The following is a 22465-nucleotide window of genomic DNA, read 5'->3' on the forward strand; positions in this document are numbered from 1 at the left end:
CAAAATATAATTTTGTTTATTGTAGTATGTGAAATCCATAATTTTGATCTTTATTTTTTATAATTTGAATCTTGATATTTTACATTTACAAAATCTACAACATTACAAACTGTACAAAACACTGAGAACAAAATCATAATTAAGAAAAAAGAAAAGGCATTAGACAATTACCATTTCATAGAAATCTGATGGGTCCCTGATTGATGAGGTGCATACGGCACAATTGCTCTGTATATAAACCCAACCGATCAGAGTTTTGTTGTATCAAAACTTTAAGCAGAGAGATTAAGGAAAATCAATAGAAAGAAAATGGCAGACACACTTTCTGGGTTGAGGTCTTTGATGGCTACTCACTCTCCTCCACTCGATGCCTTAGTTGTACCTTCTGAAGATTATCACCAGGTACATGATCCTATCCCTGTAATGTTATTAGATCCAAAATGTTCACTATTTTCGATTATTTCCTCTAATACCTTCGATCTTTCCTCTTTAACTTGATATCTCTTTTGCTATGATGTTTTGACTTTGCAGAGCGAATACGTATCTGCACGAGACAAGCGCCGCGAATTCGTTTCCGGCTTCACTGGAAGCGCTGGTTAGTCTCTATCTTTCCGTTCGGCTTTGCAGAGCTAATCGATGTATTTCAGTTCTGCTTTATTTCTTTATTGTAGTAGCTTCCTTCAGTTTAGTTTAGGGTTTAGGTTTCGTCCTATTTTCGTTTCACTGCCATAGGAGGTTCAATGTTTCGCAGCATAATCGTGAGAATTGTTTCTATAATCTTTATACAGAATTACGGTTTTTTCTGTTGTCGTGTCTTCATTTTTTTTTTTTTAATGAAATTCAGGCTTAGCACTTGTAACAAAGAATGAAGCGCTGCTTTGGACGGATGGGAGATATTTTTTGCAGGCTAGCCAAGAGCTTAGTGCTCAGTGGAAACTAATGCGTATTGGTGAAGATCCTGCTGTAGATATCTGGATAGCTGATGTGAGTGACCTTGCATTAGATAAAAATATATATATGTGGGAATTCTTTATGGTGTACAATATGCATACGGAATGGTGGGTGATGTTTGTACAATATCTGTAAAAACCTTAGTTTCATTATATAAATATACACACAACACACATATATTTGTTTTCAAACAGATGTCAAAATCAGTAAATTGAAGGTGGATCATGCATCGTGCACTCCAAGCACTAAACACTCATCTTTTTCCCCCATTGTTGATCAAGTAAATGATAAGAGTAAAACTTTGGCATATTATTATTTACCCACGACGTGATAGCATTTGGAATTATTGGCTTAGTAAATTTATAACCCGGCACTTACCACTTGTATATTCTTTATATCTTCATCAGGTTGTAGCTGTTATCAATAAGCTTAAAAATATGAAGTATTTATACTTAAAAATCCTTTCTTATTATGAAAGACATTTCTATTTAGTTCTGGCTGTCTGGTTTGCATTACGCACCATACAATCTATATTACTCACATTTGATTAATTTATCATCATGTCTAAAACTGGCAGGAGGAAGCTATAATTTGGTTTACATCCCCATCTCAGCATTAACCATTACAGAAACACGTTTTCATAATTTACACATCTAGGCAGCCTAACAGCGTGTAATTATGTATTGTTTAGGAAGAGCTGACTTAGCCTGCACTTGCATTAGCACTCTTAAAAGTAGAGGTTGGACGCAATTTAGAGAAATTATACTGTTTGAAAATTTCAACATTGTATTTATCAAGCCAAAACCTAAACCTACTCTTTTTGTGAACGATGATAATATACCAGATCAGTCTTGCCATGTCCATGAATTGCTTCTGAGCAAATCATTTTCTATTCATGTTTCATAACAAGGATGTATGTATTATTTTACTGTGGTATATTTATAATGACGAGTCTTTCCTTTCACTAGAACTTGCCAAAAGAGGCATTTATTGGGGTTGACCCTTGGTGCATTTCAATTGATACTGCTCAAAGATGGGAGCGAGCTTTTTCCGAAAAACATCAGAAGCTAGTTCAAACCACAAAAAATTTGGTAGATGAAGTTTGGATAAATCGACCGCAGGCAGAGATTAATGCTGTTATTGTACATCCACTGAAATTCGCAGGTCGCTCTGTTGCAGATAAGTTAAAAGATTTGAGAAAAAGGCTTCTGCAGGAGCAAGCCCGCGGTATAATTTTCACAGCACTTGATGAAGTAAGTGCATCCTCTTGATACACTGTTACATCATCTTTTCCCTTGACACAAATGTTCTCTGAGTTTGTGGATATTTTATTCTGCATTCAATTTTCATACCTTTTAATTCTTGAATTTGTAACTTTATTTTAAATTTTAAATAACGTGGCTACAATACAGGTTGCGTGGTTGTATAATATTCGTGGAAGTGATGTGGCTTACTGTCCTGTTGTTCATGCATTTGCTATTGTGACAGCCAATTCTGCTTTCATTTATGTGGACAAGCGAAAGGTTTCCGTTGAGGTCAGTTTGAGTAATTTCTGTGTATCAGCTATGAATGTATTCCAGACCTTGTATGCTATAGCTCTCCATCTATAAGTTTAAAATATCTTTTAGAAATGCTTATGTAAGAACTTATGCAAATTTGCTTATAGATAAACCAATCAAAGCTTATCTTATGAAGGAGAAACTAAATTTATTTTTGTTATTTTATTTAACCAATTTTAGCTTATGGGAGAAACTCTTTCTAGTTTTTCTTATTCTACTGTCCTAGAAGTGCACGTGTAGAAGATTATTCAAACATGCTTTATATCAAGTTAATATGTGTATATGGTACCAAAAACATGATAAACAATTACTTTGCTCCTGTTTGTTTATATAATCTATTCAGAAGGCTCAATACTTCTCATCTTAGCTAATCAAAATGTACATTTCATGGTCAAATTATATCAAGTTTTATTTACATTGAAGTATTAATATAGGTCTATTTGGACAGTATTACTTTGGCTGATGATCTATTTATCCTGACATTGGGAGAGGGAAATTTAGAGAAACGAAAACTCAATCAAAAATTGTGATTTGTGCCAGGTTCAAGCTCATTTAGTGGAGAATGAAATTGAAATTCGAGACTATACAGCTGTAAGCTCTGATGTGACGTTGCTTGCAACTGATGATCTTGATACTGTATCTACGGTCAAGAGAGTAAATGGTGGACATCAAGCAGAAAAAAATAGCAACAACCTCATATGGGCTGATTCTGGTTCATGCTGTTACGCACTGTATGCAAAGTTGAACCCTGATACAGTTCTGTTGCAGCAATCACCTTTGGCCCTTGCAAAAGCTTTAAAGGTTGTATACTTTTATAATCTTAACAAAGATCTTTGGCTTTTGGTGCATCTCAGAAGTTTAGTGTGGACCTTTTTCAAACCAACCTCGCACAAAAATTTAGGAAGTGTGAATTGGATTCATATGTAAGGATGAATATATGCAGGATTGCTAACAGATTTTGTCACTTCATTTTATTATTTTAGAAGGAAATTGAGAAAAATAAGCATCAGCAGTTGATTAAATAAAAAATTACATTTTGGAATTTTCACCCATTTCAGCACTTGAAACATAGCTTATTTTTTTATTACCAATACTTTTAGAACCCGGTGGAATTGGATGGGTTAAAAAAGGCACATATTCGCGATGGTGCAGCGGTCGTGCAATATCTTGTCTGGCTGGATAAGAAGGTTTGCATATTTGGATTCTATGTCTCAATATGTTCATTTTTTGGATTCTAAGTTTTAATTTTTGTATTTCTCATTTCAATTTATTCTGAGGCGTCAGATAATGATACACAAGCTTGGTTCAATGTGCAGATGCAGGATGTTTATGGAGCTTCTGGGTACTTTTTGGAAAAGGAATCTGCAAAAAAGGAGAAGCAGCTGTAAGTTTCTTCTCAAGAACTATACTCACCTCTAACATGCTTATTATAATATACATTTGTGGAAGCTGGGATAAGGTTGACAAGTTCGTTTATTTCTGAACGGGGAAAATCATATCAGATGAAAATTTTCTCTATAAAAGTTCTGGCAAAACTAACATCGTGAAATAAGTTATTTTGACCTTTGTTAAAGTAGGTTTTAAAAGATCATTGAAAATGTTGAGAGGCTGGGCATATCTTTCATAGTAATTAGCTTCCTGTGCATCAGTAAAAAGCTAAATCATAAGGTGACTTATAGATCTTTGTTTTAACTTTGGCAGGCAGTCCTTGAAATTGACTGAGGTGACTGTAAGTGACCAGCTTGAAAGTTTCCGAGCATCCAAAGAGGTGGAGCTAACTAAACAACTAAGTATTTATTTGGATAAGCTTTTCTTAGAAGGTTTTGTACTAAAAAAAAGGATACCTATGGTTCCTAAAAATGTGCATTGCCCTCAATCCATTTTTAAGGCTTGGTTATGCACTATACTATATGTTCCTCCCTAGAATCTGATCAACCCACTGTATGCATGGTAATGACTGACCTTTTCAAGCATTTCTGCATATAAGCTGGACTTAAAATGTTGACCTGTTGGGTATGCACATGTAGGAAATAGGAATCACATTTTTTTTGTTCGCAGCTTCATTTTCTTGAGCACATAAAGCCATGAATTTGAACGGAATGAAAATAATAACAGAAATTCTTTCTTTCCCGAACACTTAATGTAACATGAATCCTGAGTTATTTTACCCCTATTTTCAGAATTTCAAAGGATTGAGTTTCCCCACTACTTCGTCTGTTGGCCCAATGTAACATGAATCCTAAGTTTTCTTACCCCTATTTTCAGAATTTCAAAGGATTGAGTTTCCCCACTATTTCGTCTGTTGGCCCAAATGCAGCTATCATTCATTATGGTCCAAAGGCTGAAGCATGTGCTGAACTTGATCCAGACAAAATTTATCTCTTTGATTCTGGAGCCCAGGTCTGTCTTATAATGAACAACTTGCAGCATGGTCATTTATTGTGAATTTTGTTCTTTTCACGTTTTGCAATCCTGATCTCTACCGTTGTATACTGATAACTGGTGGTTTCTCTGAAGTATCTAGATGGAACAACAGATATTACACGAACAGTTCATTTTGGCAAACCTTCAACTCATGAAAAAGCATGTTATACAGCTGTATGTGCCTTTTTTCTCTTTGCTGTTTTTGCAAGTTACTTAGTTTCGAAACTATAAGTACAAACCATTCACGCATTGTTTTATGTCTGGAAATAGAAAGGAAGAAAATAGGATTGAAGTACCAAATTTCCAAAGTTTCTTAGAGATGGAGAAATAAGGAGGGAACCTATTTTTTGTTGGACCTTGAAGAAAAAAAACTTCCCTCCCAAATTGATCGGGGAGTGGGAGAAGATCTCACTTGTTCAATTTTTCTTTTGTTTTAGCTTCTTAAAATATAAATAATTTATATATTGTAAAAGTAATTGAATAAAAATCAGTTTCTACTGTTTTCCAAGTGATAATGGTTTAGATCTCTGCTGAATTGGCTAACACTGTTATACCGTCATACTAGAAACTGATGAACATTATTTTTTCGTGTAGGGAGCATAATAATGTGTTCAAATGTAGGGTCCGAAGTAATATAGGGGCCCAATTTTTAATTTGACCATCGTTGAATTTCAAGTTTCTGTCCCTTAATAGAAGTGGACTTGACATTGAGAGCAAATTTTAAAATTATTCATTTTCCTTTGTTAAACGTTTTTCTGGTCAAGGAAATGTGTCTTTATTAAAGTTTAGTATTTTGTAAGTTACTCTATTAGTCAGTAATCAGATCATACAATCATATTTTGATGTCATCCACTTTTTTTTAAGTTGCCTCATTTGCTAAACTTTTTGCAGGTCCTAAAGGGTCACATTGCTCTTGGAAATGCTAGATTTCCTAATGGGACTAATGGTATAAATAAATAACCAATTTGTGTCAAATTCTATGATTATAATTGAGCAAGTTTTCATCTCACATACAATAACCTTGCAAATTTTTTCGTTTCTTTGAATTAATTTTAGGGCATGCTCTTGACATTCTTGCCCGAATTCCTTTGTGGAAAGATGGTCTTGATTATCGACACGGTACTGGTCATGGAATTGGGTCCTATCTCAATGTTCACGAAGGTATTAAGGAACTATCGGTATTTCTTTCTCTTTTGCTTATTTTGATTCCATATTCTAGTTTTCTCCTTTGCTCCAAGTCAGTACAAAATGAGAATTAAATTAATGTAATATAAATTTTGCAGGACCTCACCTGATCAGTTTCAGACCACAGGCTCGAAATGTACCGTTGCAATCTTCCATGACTGTTACAGATGGTTAGTATCATTATATCATAGCAGACCATGAAATTGTGATCACCACATTATTAGTATTATGGTATTTGATTGTTCTGAAGTACTTTCAATTTATTTACTGGTCATTTCAAAGACCATAATTGTTCGATTGTAATTGAATGCACGTTATAAATGACGCATCGAATTTGTTTTTCCAGAACCTGGTTACTACGAGGATGGAGAGTTTGGAATAAGATTGGAGAATGTGCTTATTGTCAAAGAGGCTGATACAAAATTCAATTTTGGTGATAAAGGTTACTTATCTTTTGAGCACATTACCTGGGTAAGTCCAAATACGTGTACTTGTTTTCTTTAATTTATTTCCGTGGGATGTTTATTTTGAAATATGTTGCACTTCGCTCAATTATTCCATTCGTCAGATTTTAATTCAACTGAACTAATTAGTGCTTTAAGCAATTTTGTGATTGTTGTTGTTGTTTTAGGATGATGCTTATACTAGAACTCTGTTATAATTGTTAGCTTTATTACAATTGATCGCATCAAATCTTTTTTTGATGTTTAAAACTCTGCAACATTTTATTTTCCTTTTAAATTATATTGCCAGTCAACTTTTTATTTTAATGAATCAGCGTATAGTTCATCAATGTTACCTATCTCTGAACCTTAGGCTGGTAGTTTGACCTTGGGTATTGTATAATTTAATTTAAAACCGCAGAATTTTCCTTGATTGCAAAACTGGTGGTATTTAAGTAATTCAACTGTCGGTTACTGACAATATAATACTATTTGTTATTGTGGTATTTTCATAAATGTTTGATGTTTCTTTTCCAGGCACCATATCAATCGAAGTTGATTGACCTGAAACTTTTAAGTCCTGAGGAGATTAATTGGGTGAACTCGTATCACTCCACATGTAGAGATATTCTAGCGCCATATTTGGATGAAGTTGAAAAAGGTTGGCTGAAGAAAGCTACTGAACCAATAGGTGCATGAGCTGCGTTTGGGGTTGGAAAGTTAATAACTTACGTTGCTTCATGGCCATTGTCTTCCGTATCCTATTAACTGTAATCTAAATTGGATCATGTACTCAAAAATCATAAACTTCTAGTACAGATCAAAGTCTACGAAAGTTCATTCTTCGATACCTTCTTGCTCCAGGGCTCGTAATTGGATTTAACCATTTTTACGGCGAATCATAGCTTTTCTGGGCACATACAACATTCTTACATAGTTATTCAAACGATGAAAATTTACAGAGGAAAGTTTCTTGATCCCAATAACATTTTCAAATAATACAGAACCCTTGATGCAAATGAAAAGTTTTACAACATCATGTGATAGTTTTTGTAAGAGAACATGATAGTTCTTCTTGTAGACTAGAACAGATGTTGAACACTTTCATCTTGATCCATAAAGAAGTTTTGGTAATCTTTATGTTAATGAAAACGGTGATTTTTATCTTTTTTCTTTCAAAAATGTCATTGATTTCTGGGTAACTGATTTTATTTGGACATTTTAGGCTTTTAAATGTACTCTAAGTTAAATTGATAAATCAATTCTAATCTATTAAATAAAAATTAAGCTTTTAAATTGTTTTTCGTGGGTTCTGAAGAATTCCATTCACTCGATTTAATCAAGAAATCTAATTTAACTTATCACCTAATCAATAAAAGTAGGTTTATTAGTTTACAAGGTCAATTAAAACATAATTAATCATTAATAGATTACACGAGTTAATCCAGAGAAGTAACTAAACAAACATGAACGCAAGCCTTATATAATCAAATATAGAGTTGAAATCTTCAGATCTTTGTAACTTTAAGGAAGCATTGCATCACTTAGCAACGATATTCTCATACAACCACCGCAAAATAATTAGATTAAATATAATGTCCGTATTCAATAAAAAAAGACATTCTGTCAGAATTTAAAAATTATATTTAAATTTTTTATTGTTTTTTTATTTGTTACCTGTTTATATTAGGAAGAACACCTCTCCCTTTTTTAATAAAAAACTATTAGTATTAGAAAATAACCAAAGCAATTAAATTTAAAAAAAAAAATAAAGATATGTTACAAAAACCTTTTATAAATATTCTTTTCGATTATAAACGAAGATGAAAGCGTCCATTTCTAGTTGGTGCAAGGTACGCAACTCCAACTCTTCAACGCCATTGTCCGTCATTGAATTCCCTGCAAGCCAAACACAAATTGCACTCTCTGTACAACCATATAATTTATGGTTTTAGACCATAATTGAGATGGTAAGGCATGAAAAGACCGTAAGCAAATAAAAAAAGTTAAAGATTATTAATTAAAGTAAATTGATTATTTTATTTAAAAATTTTCTAATCAAATAGTTTTTATTTTCTTTCAATTACTTAAGTCCGATTTTTTTTGTTATCTTATCTTTTTTCTTTTTTCTAAACATATATGCTTCTTCTCTTTTTAGTTCTTCCTCCTCCGCTAAGTATAAATAGTATGTAGAATACAAATATCTTTTAGTTTATGGAAATGTAAAATACTTCACATATTTAAGTCTATTTAATAAAAAAAAAACCCAACAACGAAAGAAAGAAAGAGAGATATGGTGACAAAAAAGAGAAGAAAAATAGAAAGAAAATAAGAGATAAAAGTTCCCTCAAGCAAGGAAATTTGGGTTTTGCCGTGCATTTTCAATTTTTTTCTTCAGTTTTAAGAGAAAAAGTCTGAACAATATAACCCCATGAATTTGAATAGTTTCATGCTAATTCATGCTAACTAAACAAGTTTCCCTTTTCTATTTCTTCACAGTTCTCTTTTGTTTATTTTTCCATGTTATCAAACCATGCACGAGTAATAGTATGCCTATATCTCAATCGTAAGGCAAGCAAGTAAACTTCCCATTTTTTATTCCATTTTCTTTTAAGGAGGGTTTGAATGTCCTTGTATACTCTAATAAAATAACACATAAAAAATAATACTTGTTCACTCTCTTATTTCTGATCATGAAATAGATCCTAGTAGTACACCAGAAGAGCTGTACCCATCGAGATCGTATAAAAAAGGGTTTAAATATTCGTTAATTTTAACCATGGGATAAAAAATTAATCAAACAATTTTATTATTGAAATATTATTTTATATCTATTATATTTATGTTCATCAAATCATTTACAAATTTTCATAATTTTATCTTTAAATTCTTTTATTTTTATCTCTTCATCTCTTAAAATAAACGATGTCATTTTCTCTTATACATTCCATCAAATCCATTAACTCAACTTAGTGTCCCTCAAATACATATTCTTAGAAAAGAGTGTTAGAAAATACACCACTATTATTTGGATTCGTGATGAAAAAATATAATAAATATCCTTTGAAATTTAAAATTTCTGTCATTTTTTGTTTAAAAATCATTTTAAAAAATTAGAGAAAAAAATTTCAATTTATACTAATTTTAATTTTAAATAATGTTAAACTATTAAATTTACTGAAACATATAATAATTGGTTATATAATTAAAAATATAAATTTGTGAAAACAGCATTCACTGATTTAGTCCAAGAGAGCTTGCTATACTCTTCTTCTCTAAGAACCCAGAAGAAGAAAAAGGGAATTTTTTCAACAAAATCACAGAGTCTTTGTAAGTCTTCTTCTTCTTCTTATTCTTTCAATTTTTCATTTTTAAAGAAAGCGTGTTGTTATAATATTTGACTCTTCTTTCTCTTTTTGGATTATTCAAACACTTACAATTTGTATTATCATTTTTCTACAATTGTGTTCAACAACGACTTTTCTCTAATAAAGTTTGTTGTACATATTCATATAACAAAATAATGAAAAACAAAAGCAGACTGAAAAAACAAGTCTATAATTATATTACGCCTAAATATAATAAAAGCAAAAATATTATTTCTTCTTATGTGTATCTTGGACTTTAACCTCCCTTATAACTCTATTCAGTTTTATTTTATTTTATTAAATTATAATTTTGAAAAGTGTTTTCAGAACTGTAAAAAACTGATTAAACATATTTTTAAATATGTTTGAAAATAATGTTTGAATGATATGAGGGTTTGTCTGAATGTTTTAGTTTATGAAAAAAAAAAAAAGTCCTGATGTATTCAGTCTTGGATGAAAATTGACTACTTGAAATTTAGCAACTTGAGAGACCCCTGTGGATAACTAGTGCATGAAACACAGATCTATTTAGGCGGCTATTTTTTACAATTATTTACGTATTTTTACTTTTATTAAACAAATGACTTGTAAACAACGACCTACCATTGATTATTTAAGGATTCAAACATTAAAGAGCTAGATAATAATAATTTTTTTAATTTTATGTTAGATAAGAAAAACTGTCTTTCTTAATTTAGTTATAATTATGTAGTTTTTATACGGATAAGGTATTTTCTTTTAAAAAGATAAACATATAATAAAATATAAATACAAAATTTAATTCATCTTACATACAAAATAAAAAACTCATTTTTATTTAAAATGACAACGGCCTCAAATAAAGCAAATTAACTTCAATATATATACATCTAATTCAAATAATTTACTTTTTCTTTATGTCAACTTAAAACATAGTAAATAAAAATATTGAATATTAAATATTTATATCAAGAATCATTTTGGAGAGTTCTGTTATTTTTATATATATATCATTGTGTAGTTATAAAAATATCATCACTTATCATAACACAAACCGAAAAAGATAAATTATTAATTCAAAAACTTGTTTGAGAATATGATTACCTATCATTTAAAAATAAAAGATTATTTTCCTAAGAAAAAAAAAAGTTGATCGTGTTTTGTTCCCACTTGAACAATAGTAACATAAAGTCAGAAAAGTTTTTCCACGAGAGAGAGAGAGAAATTATTGTCATTTTTGCTTGAGGTAAAAACTTTGAATGATAAGAGATTTGGCCCACTTATCATTTATGATGTCAGTTGAGTAATGTCAACTGTTTGTTTGATGGAAAATATCAACACCAAAAGACATGCATCAGAGATACAGTACGTTATGAAAATTATACTTTTATTTCTATTTTTTTTATTTATTAATATAAGTCACTGATTCTTTAAAAAAAATTAATAATACATTAATAATAATCCACGTTATTTCATCAGAAATTAAAAATTAAGAATCAAATGAGGAGAGTGATATAATTGTTTACGTTAACAAGAGACCTTAAACTTCGAATTCTAAAATTGAGATAATTGCGAAACAGTGTTACATAGAGATTGAAGACTGGAAACTAGTCGAAGTGAAGTGGCAGGCTGAGGGAAGTTTTGCATCAGAAGCTTGCACATGAACTTCACACTCTTTCCTCATTTCACAAAGTGAATGATGAGAAGAACCAAACATACACAACGCTTTTTCTCCGCTCAGTTTCAGCTCCTTCACTTTCTTCCTCATGCCAACACCTTCTTCATCCACCATCACTCTTCTCACCACCTCCGCTACCTGTTTCCTTCCCACAACTCCTCCGCCCTCCTCCGCCACTCGCACCGCCACCCCAAGCTCCTCCGACACCATGAAAGCATTCATCTTCTGCTCAGCGTAAAGCGGCCACGCCACCATAGGAACGCCGTTCCGCACGCTCTCCAAAACGGAATTCCAACCGCAGTGCGTCACGAAACCCCCCGTCGCAGGATGTTGCAGGATCTCCGCCTGCGGGGCCCACATGGGGACCACAACCCCCATTCCCTCCGTCCTTTTCACAAACCCTTCCGGCAAGTAACTCATTGCAGCATCAACGCCACTCGCCACGTCGAAAAACGCGCCACTCGAGTCATCTTCGCAAGGTGGTCGCACCACCCAAACAAACCTCTGCTGGCTCAGCTCTAACCCCAACGCCACCTCCATCATTTGGTTCGCCGACATTGTCCCACCGCTCCCGAACGACACGTAAATCACCGACTCAGCCGGTTGCTCGTCCAGCCATTGCAAAACCCCAACCTTCTTTCCACCGTCCGGTTTCTTCTCCGCGCTTCTCACCAACGGTCCAACCGCGTACACCTCTCCCTTCGTAAACCGTCCCAAAACCCCATTCTCTCTCAGCGCCTTCGTCGCAGCGGGCTCCAGATCTTGCCACGTGTTCATCAAAATTCCATCAGCGGCTACGATCTGCTTTGCCGATCCAAGGTAACTCTCGTACATCGCCTCTCCCGGAGATAAAAACGGTTCAAGCGTGTCCCCGAACCGGACCGGTGTGCAGCCGGGAATCGAAAGTGGTTCGCGGCTTTCAGCGTGTGTTTCCATAATTTTCTTGTCCGTGTCCGAAAAATAAACTGTAACCGCAGAGAACCAGGCGCTGGTGGCGAAGTAAACGTAGGTTAGCATGCCGAGGTCACGTGCCATGGGCAAAGCTTGAAGACCGAAGATGTCAACGATAAGAGCTGAAGGAGGAGGAAATTTGTTGTTGGATGTGACGGAGGAGCGTAGAAATGGAAGGGACTCGAGCATGGTTAACTTGATTCGTACTGCTAAGGGAGGATTGGATGGTAGTTTGTTGGAGACGTCGATGGGAGGAACATGGACGATGTTGAGGGAACTAAGGTTGGATGTCTGTCGGAGAATCTGAGAGGTTGTGGTTGCGGAATCGGTGGTGACGACGAAGATGGTGACGTGGAAGGAGTGGTGTGTGAGGAGGCGCTTGCCTAGCTCCACCATTGGAATTATGTGTCCCATGCCGGGACTTGCCACAAGAACTGCATGTGGTTTTGATGCTACCATGTCTCTTTCCATTCAACCTTCCTCACTCTCACCTTCTAATATATATCTTTCCTCCTCTTTTCATTCTCACAACACACTTTTATATACAAATCAACCCTTCAATTTATATCAAAATGTTATAAATATACATAAGGTTTTCTTTCACATATGTTTATCTTCTTCTTTTTTTTTCTTATGAGACGATAGATAAAAATTAAAATAAAAAAAGTATGAATTCACAAATAATGTCATAAAGAAAACAATGTATCTTGTATCAGTATCGGTAATAAAATTTAATAATTAATAGTGTTGATAGATGTAAATTATTAAAATTGTATACATCAACTACATATTGATTTAATTCAAATTATACTAATTTAATCAAAAACATTAAACTCGTTTAACTACACTGTTCTAATTTTGAAAAAACAAATTACGATAACATATGTCTCCATAATAAACAAGTGATAATTTTATTTTTTTTTTATATCATCACATGGTTGATAGCAATTACAAAGTTTTAGATATATTTTTGATAATTTTATAATGTTTGAATATATTATAATTGATATATTGAATCAATCATAAAATTAATGAATAATTATACTAATTTAATCAAAATATTGTTAAAATAATTCGTACATAAAATTAATCAGCAATTATATTATTTTAATTGAAGTTTTATTTAGAAGTTGAGACCAATGGCAACTTAAATACTTGGTCCTTCTTCTACTTTCTAAGTCATCTTTTAATGACAAAGCAGTAATGGAGTTCTATGGATCACTCAGTTGACATAGGATCAGAACATTTACTTTCGTACATCCAATAGTTCCACATCTCTTAGGAGTTGACTCCAAGGATTGTTTAAATATCTCTTTATTCTTCCACCCTCTGAAGGTCGAGGCTCAAAAACGAATACATCAAATGTATTGATTGAATCTAATGATGACGCTCGAAAATATTTCAAAACATTTAATAGTTTCACATTGCTTAGGGATCGAAACCAAAAGAAGTTTAAATACCTCTCCATTTTCCCTCCAACTTTTTCCCTCCAACCAGTGACGAACCTATACATGTATTTGAGTGTGAGCAAATGTTCCCTGATCTTGTTAAAATTATAACTAAATACTTGAAAAAAAAATATTGTGTCTTTTCTAATCCTATATATTTATCCTCACTAATATAGAGTCTTAGATCCGTCTTTTCCTTCAATACTTTTACTTGTTATTTAAAAATGAAACTATTATATCCAAAACATATGTTTTAATGAATTTTTAAATTAATTATATGTAATTCTAAGAATTTTAAAGATTTGTTTTTATTGTCTTGAATTCTTAGTTCTCATAACATTTTTCAAGTTTAGCTAACGTAGATGCTTTTTTTTCATCTTTATCACAAATCTTCCTCCTTCAGAAAAAGAATCAATTATTTTAGTCTTTATCATAATATTTCTAATATAAATTTATCACTTCACACCTATTTAGAAAAAAGATAAAATTTATATTCACAAATCATAATTATCACATTGCAAAACATAACAAAACACATACTTTAATTAAATAAGCAACCATGCATAAACTCAAAACTTTACAAAATTTACCATAGACAGAAAAACACAAAATTTTTAAATTTCATAATTAAGGGTTATACTAATTTGGGAAAAATTTATTATTAAGGTTCATACCAATTTCATAAAAGAATCCCTAAAATCATAATTAGGGTTTATACTAATTTGGGATAATTAACATTAATCAAAAATCTAATATACATAAATCATTATAAGATATCTTGATACGTAAGAGATCATGCAAAAAATGTATATTTCAATTTTAATCTTTGTGTTCTTTAACCTTTGTTTTCTAATTTATCTCTTTATATTTTTTTTTCTCCTTACACATTTTCATAATAACTTATATATGAAAAGATCTTATAAAAAAAATTCTAATATCTTTTATAAATTAATATTTTCATTAAGTTTTTTATTTTACTTATTATTATTATTTTTCATAATATAAATTTAATATAAATAATATATAATTATAATTTAAAAAATATAAATATATATTAAAAAATTTATGGGAAGCCGTGGCTCTGTCCTAATATTGTTCCGGCAGTGCAGACAGTTGACCTTTGAAATTAAAAATATTTAATTCGTGCATAGAAATGAATCATTGAAAGCATTTATCAGCATTAATGAACCGACCGTTTAGTTTTTCCTACAAGAAAATTTAAGTAAATTTTCTTATTTCATATTTATATTCTGTTGTTTAAAATTTATTTACTTAATTAGTTTCAAAACCAACTTAATTTATATATATATATATATATATATATATATATATATATATATATATTAGTTAATTTAACACTTGTAATGTTTTTCAGTGATATCCTTTCTGCAAAACCCAGACATTTAATAAAGATAATTTAGTTTATACATATACTCTCAGATAAAGCATGTACTAAACTAAAAGTTTTAGAACAGAAGAAGTAGAAATTGTGTCTTATTTTTATTTTTATAAATATTTAATTTATTTTATGTTGATTCAATTAAAATCTTTAAAACTTGTTCATTTAAGATATCAATAAAAAATAATTTAACCAATTGAAATAAAAAAAAATAAACATTCAAAAGTTTGAATTAAAAGTTAGTAAAAGATTAAAATCATAATTTGATCTATTTATTTTTTATGTTTCTCTATTATTTTTATGGTTGTATTCAAGGGATGAGCGATAAGCCCGGAATCAGAGGGTATGCGTTTAAAAATGTCGCACATGTACTGCAACATCACACTCGGGTTTAAATGAAAACCGAACACAAAACAAGTAACGTTTACTTCTATTTTTATTTTTAATAATTTAAACTTTGGTTTTCTGTTTTCAATGTTTTAGTTTCTATTATTAAAAAACTCTAATTTTTTGTTTCGTTTTAATTATTTTACGGTGGTTGAATTTTAGATTTTATATATTCATCTAAGACATCTTTAATAAATTATTTCATTAATTAAATATAAAAACATTTTAAATTGATAATTTTTGTAAAAAAAATAGCGAATTTCTCAAAATCTAAGTATTAAAATCTTAAAAATAGAGAGAAAGATTATACTTTAACTTTTTTTTTTATACAAAATGTTAGTATATTTTTTTTTATTTAAATATGTAGCTGTATAAAAATAGAAAAACAAATATTGTTAGTGAATGTCCCCTAACTATATCAGAAAAAGTCTAACACCATTATGTATGTATTTGTAAGATTTAAGCATTTAGAAAATAGAAACATATGGTGGTAAATGTTAATATAAATTAGTAATGCCATGTGCATAACAAGTCAACAACTACTTATTTTCAATTTGTTAAACTTTGAGTCAAAGACAAACCTATTAGATGTGATCAAACCCATTATTAATTCACACTTAAGCTTTAACTTTAAAATGAGTGGTTAAAATCTTTGTTAATCACTGGTTAAACCCATTAGATGATATTTTTTTAAATTAGGTGTCAGTCATAAAGACATAATAGCTACAGGCATTATGTTTTCCATGACACTGTATCTGTATATATAGATTTCAGTTATTTTATAGAATTTATCATGGCTATAATAATAGTTTGTAAATTACTGTCAATAATGTTTAAAATCAATTCATTCTTTAAAAAAAATTAATAACACATGTATTTATGTTTTAACTTGTTGAAATATTTATTTTAAAAAAGAAACCAAGATATGTAATTTTTTTGCACTTTATCAACATCGAAAAGTTAGAATTTTCTAGGATTTGAATTAAAAAGAACCGATGTTGTATTTTATAAATATTAAATTTCACCTTTAATTAAATATATACATTAATATAATATTTATTCAGTACAAGTTAAATTAAATGCGTGATCTTATTATAACTTTCTTTTCAAAATATGAATTGTATATAGTAAAGTTTTAGCTTTTAATAGAATTTTTTTTGGGAGAAAACTAAAGTTCAAACAAAAGGAGTTTCTTAATTTGTTTTAATAAATAATAAGATTACGATCAAAAGATTTATCATTCTACTTGTTTTTTTATACAATAATGACGAAAATAATAATTTATATCACTTAATTTAAGTATAAAGAAACACACCTAAAAATAAATATAGTAACATTTTTGTAAATAAGTAAAAAAAGTTATGTTAGACTTTCATTATCGGATATAAAAAACATTATTTACGTCAGACATTATAAAGTTCGATGTAAACGATCTCTTCTTTGTAAGACAATAAGACATCCGACGTAAATTTCTTTTTATGTATCAAATTTAGAGTTTTGCTCCTAATTTCTCATTACACTAAAACATTGAAAATACTTTTGCGAGTTAGGATTTCTTCTCCTGCGACAAAATGATGGTAATTTGGTACTATAAAAAAAATCTTTAAATAGCAACTAATTTTAGGGACAAAAAATAATTGGTCACTATAGTGATTAATTTAGATATTAATTTTTAAACTACAAATTATTAGTTACTATTATGAATAAAAAATTATAATTAGTTTAGGAATTAGACTCTAAATTGGTCACTGAATTAGCTATCAATGTTTTGGTTATCAAAGAAAGTAGTGTCCAAATTGGTCACTAATTAATGTTAGTGATCAATACCTTTAGTAGCCAAAACATTAGTAGCCAATATTATTGACCAATTTAAAGTCTAATTTACAAACTAATTATATTTTTTTATTCATAATAGTGAATATTTCATTGACAACAAAATTTTAGTATATAAATTAGTACCTATCATGGCCAATTATTTTTAGTATCTAAAATTAATTATTATTTAAAGATTTTATTGTAGTGTGGGGATTCATGTATGCGTCATCGTTAGCTTTTGTTTCGTTGTGGTTGTTTACTACATAACTTAGTCATGATTTTGTATGAATGTCTCATTTATTTGTTGTGTTTGTCATTGTAAGAGTATGGCGTAATGGTAAAAAAAGTTTGTGTTTTTTTTCTTACTTTCATGAAATTTAAAATCAAAATCGAACTTCAGTCCTCGCCATTATTAATTTCTTAACTTGATTAAGTTTGGGGTATTGCGTATCAAATGAAGGGTTTTGATAAAATTGAAGAAGAGTTGATGAACAAAAAAAAAAAATCAAACGTAAGACAAAGGTTGCGCCACTCAGAAAGAATATTGAGTTCAACGAGTTCAAGGATATTTCAATTCTAAGGATAATGATTACCGTATAACTTGTATAACTTAACCTTCTTTTTATGAATATCTATTTTAAGTTTGACTTCTTTATTTACCAACTCTTCATCTACTTGATCGAAACCCTTTATTTAATATGAAAGAAGCTAAGAAATGCTTATTTTATTGTAGTTTTTTTAATTGTTGTACACCTTTTTACATTAGACCTAATAGTGTCCGATCTATATTGATATATTTATGTGAAATTTGTAGTAATATTTAGCATAAATTTACGTTTAATGTAATTTTATGTCATGTATTTTTGATGTAACGCAAATTTACATGTCCTACCATAAAGACAAACTTAAAATTGACGCAAGTTATACTAAGATCGTGTAATTTTAAAAAAAAATAGTATGTCATATTTTATCATTTACAATATCATAAGGAAACTTATTACACAATAATTTAAATTAATAGTAAATATTTTGTGAGATATGAATATGTTAAGAAAATATTAATCAAAACAAATAATAATAATTATTAGAGCAAGATGATGATATAGATAATTGAAAATTCATCAAGTCAAATAAATAATAATAAGATAAGATAAAAATTTAAATGAAGAAATAATTAGAACAAATCGGTGGAGGAAAACATTTATAATTATTCACCAAGTTTTGAAATTTAATCACTGCTTATCTATCTACATAGGAAATTTATTTAAATTGAGGAAAAGAAAATAAAAGAATAAGACAAAAAGGAAAAAAAAAAGAATTAGAATGAAAAGTTAGACTCTCTATATTATATCGAAGATAATTAATGAACATTTTGTATAAAATGTGTAGGATTAAAAAGAAAAGAAAGGAATAAATTGGATTTAATATGTGAAATTCCTGATTGAAAATTTTATTAAATTTGCATGTCCATACCAGTGTCATAATGTGTTACGTTGTTAATTATATAAAGAGCACATGTTATCAATTATGACTAATGTATAATTGATGATGTTAAGGTTTTTCTGTAACATTATACACAACATGAAAATAATCAATTACAATGGGAAATAGTTAGGTAGGTGCATCACAGTATGAAACATCAGTAGAATGAGAATTTAGACAACAACAATTAACTACCTCACTTTACTCTCATTTCTCAACAGAATGCGATGATAAATATTCAAACTAGCTATAATTAGGAGTGATAATGTGAATTACATGTATGGAAGGAAAAACCTACTAACAATTTGAATAAATAAAATTAGTTTAATAAATCTAAATATAGAAAAAAGTAGAAAAAGTTGTTAATTTAATTCTCCAACCAAAACAAATAATAGTTTAATTTAATTCTTCAACCAAAAATCTCCCAAACCACATGAACATCCCAAAAACCTGGTTGGTCGTTGCGAAAATTTCATGTGAAAACCATTGCAAGTAGCATACCATTATCATGAGACAAGCATCAAATCAACATTGATTGATTGGAATTGATACAGAATCCACTCATAACAGCAACCCACTCACTGTATACCAACTTCTTCCTTGAACCTCTTAGCAGTACCCTTCCAAAAATCAGAAACTATTATCTTAAATAATAATAATATTTTAATTTATTTATTTTTATTCATTTTTAACCTATCAATTCTATAATTCTTAAATTATTACATCACATTATTTAAAAAAATTAAAATAAATAAGTAAAAAAATTAATCAAAATATTATTATACTTTTTCAAATAACGTGAGAGTGTATGAATAAACCAAACAAACTGATGACAAACACTGCGGCATGATGCAAAGAAACAATTTGGTTGAGAAATAAGATTGGAGCTTAACTACCAACTAGATTTTATCGTCAAATGATTTCATTTTATGGCACGTGCTGACATATATTATTTATTATTTACATTGATAAACAAAAACTTTGTATTTATGGTCATCTATACAAATTAGTTAAACACAGCCATCTTAGCATATTGTTATGGGTCACAAGAATATAATTCATCCATTTAAACTCTAAAAAAGAAAATTCAATTTATTTAAGACATTTCACCGTTTCTAATTATTAATACTGACAAAATACTCTAATTGAGACTAATATAAAAATAAATTAACACAATTAGAAAAACTTATAATGTATAAAAATATGATAAAAATAAATGACACAAATAGTGAATAAAATATAAATAAAAGCACTTCAACACATTTAATTTTTAAAATTTAAAATGTAGGCCGTATAAATAACTTAAATTAATAATTAAAATTTATACATTCAAAATTATCTATAAAAAAATTAGTCAAATATAATAATCTAAATATATTATCACCTAATAAAAAAATGAGTTTAATTCATTTTTTAATATCCAAAAAATAAAATAAAAATATAATTCATCAAATACATTTAATCCTCTTCGTAACCATTATCGATTAAAAATTATTTTACTACAAATTTGACAAGCTAATAATTTAAAAAAATATATTTTATAAAAAATATAACACAAGATTAAATAAAAATATTTTCATTAATACATATATTATCTAAATATTTATTTTGTTATATATGATATGTTCCTTAATTTTGTAACTATAATAGAAAGTTATATAATAATTTTAGTTTTAAAAAAAAGTATATTTGTCTTGATAAATATTGTTTCAGTAGTGTGAAAATTATGTCAAAAATTTAAAATAAATATTTTTTAAATTTTACTCTTCATCATCGTCTATGTGTCATATAAATGTCATTCAGACTTCATAGTATAGGATTTGTTAAGGATAGTATTGTTTTCACACTTAACAAATTTTTTCACACATTTTACATTTCTTGTTTTATCTTTTAATATCTCTATTTAAAAATAGATAAGATAATTTTTTTGATGATCAAAATATTCTTAAGAATGGATTGTATAAAACTAGTATAAAAAGAACATTTTCCATTTTTTAAAGTTCACATATCTATCACTAAATACTCTTAAAATGGATTGTACATAACCAGTATAAAAGAAAAACATTTTCCATTTTTTAAATATATATATATATATATATATATATATATATATATATATATATATATATATATATATATATATATCACTGTCAAATACTACATATTGGACACAGATAACGATTACGAGACATGATTATTATTCAAATAACTCAGTTGAAGAGGTTTAAGAGACGGATCTAAGTTTCACACGATTGTTATTGAAATACGAAGAGACCTTTCTGGGCATCATAGGTTATATTTGATGAGGAATGATGATTTACAGTCCTTATAACAGTCGGTCAGTGAAGAAGAATATACGAGGATTTGGGCTGGGAAATGGATTGAAACAAAGTTAGAATGACTTATAGGTTGGTAACGGGAAAAGTGATTAAAACTGCAAAAGGAAGAAAATTAGAGACTACCTGAAGATCAACATATTTTTGTAGAGACTGTGAATAAACATCACTTTTCTACATGCAGAGACAAGGATGCAGTGTCCTGCTACTGTGTTGTTTGTAAGGCAAACATCGAAAATATTTGTCATGTTCTTTTGTTGCAACCAGAGCCAAGAATGCTGACAGAAAACTGGTGGTATATGTGGGACTGCATTTGTAGGACAATTGATTATTGATTCTGAACAGACCACTACAATATTGTGCTTTATATTCTAAATAGAATCAACTTTGAACAGATAGCTAGCTTTCCAATCATGTTGTGGTGATTGTGGAAGAATAAACATGAATATGGGAAGGAAAGAACAACCGTGAGAGTAACAAGTCATTTTGTATGGGAAATCAATTATTGGCCTAATGGAACCAAGTACGTGCCAAGGTGCAAAGCAATTACCAGGCATAGCATCGGTGTTCTCCAAATCCAGGGATCATAATAAACTGTTGGGAGGCTAAGCATTGGAACTCCTTAAAGCTATATATTGGTTTACCAAACAACAATACACAGATATCATAATTTAAGACAGATGATAGACAAAGTGAATGGTAATATACAGGACTATTCGGGACTTGAAGCTATTATTTTTCATTATAAGTATTTAATCTCGCACAATCCAAACTAGAATTTAGATAAACATGCAGTCCATTTTTTAGCAAGGACACCATCAGGATATACAAATCTCATGAGACATAATTATGCTTCTATTTATATTCAAAATTTGATAATTAATAATGAGATATAATATGTCCAAAAAAAAAAAAATCTGACCGTAGGTGCAAACAGTTCACATTCCCCATGAATAAGGTTTGATAAATTCATAATCGGAAAAAAAAAAAAGTTTTCAAAAATAAAATATGAATAAGAAGCATAAGACTAAAGTTTCGTAAATAAGACAAAAATTAAAAA

The 22465-nt window shown here is 29.6% G+C and overlaps 2 protein-coding genes across 2 annotated transcripts; one reads left to right on the forward strand and one right to left on the reverse strand.

The window, feature by feature from the left end:
- The first annotated feature begins 156 nt into the window (after positions 1-156).
- Positions 157-7412, forward strand: APP1 (aminopeptidase P1). Its single transcript, XM_028058191.2, has 16 exons — positions 157-402; positions 532-595; positions 845-984; positions 1920-2204; positions 2364-2486; positions 3051-3311; positions 3611-3697; positions 3827-3894; positions 4212-4278; positions 4776-4910; positions 5028-5108; positions 5826-5880; positions 5991-6095; positions 6218-6289; positions 6466-6590; positions 7100-7412. Exons 1-16 carry the CDS (start codon positions 310-312, stop codon positions 7259-7261), a joined length of 1923 nt encoding a protein of 640 aa, XP_027913992.1. The 5' UTR covers positions 157-309; the 3' UTR covers positions 7262-7412.
- Positions 7413-11374: 3962 nt separating this feature from the next.
- On the reverse strand, positions 11375-13086 carry LOC114173259 (UDP-glycosyltransferase 72E3-like). The gene has a single exon (XM_028057533.2). The coding sequence runs from the start codon at positions 13007-13009 to the stop codon at positions 11492-11494; it is 1518 nt and encodes a 505-aa protein (XP_027913334.2). The 5' UTR covers positions 13010-13086; the 3' UTR covers positions 11375-11491.
- Positions 13087-22465: the final 9379 nt, after the last annotated feature.

Source organism: Vigna unguiculata, chromosome 2 (genome assembly GCF_037176805.1).
Source record: "Vigna unguiculata cultivar grain cowpea cultivar isolate G323 ecotype 2 chromosome 2, ASM3717680v1, whole genome shotgun sequence".
Taxonomy (NCBI): domain Eukaryota; kingdom Viridiplantae; phylum Streptophyta; class Magnoliopsida; order Fabales; family Fabaceae; genus Vigna; species Vigna unguiculata.

Bases quoted from the DNA above. Each gene is read 5' to 3' on its own strand.
- APP1 (XM_028058191.2), top strand. From the start codon at position 310: ATGGCAGACACACTTTCTGGGTTGAGGTCTTTGATGGCTACTCACTCT. The intron at 2,205-2,363 runs GTAAGTGCATCC...GCTACAATACAG, and splicing joins TTTTCACAGCACTTGATGAA to GTTGCGTGGTTGTATAATAT. The intron at 6,591-7,099 runs GTAAGTCCAAAT...TTTCTTTTCCAG, and splicing joins CTTTTGAGCACATTACCTGG to GCACCATATCAATCGAAGTT.
- LOC114173259 (XM_028057533.2), bottom strand. From the start codon at position 13,009: ATGGAAAGAGACATGGTAGCATCAAAACCACATGCAGTTCTTGTGGCA.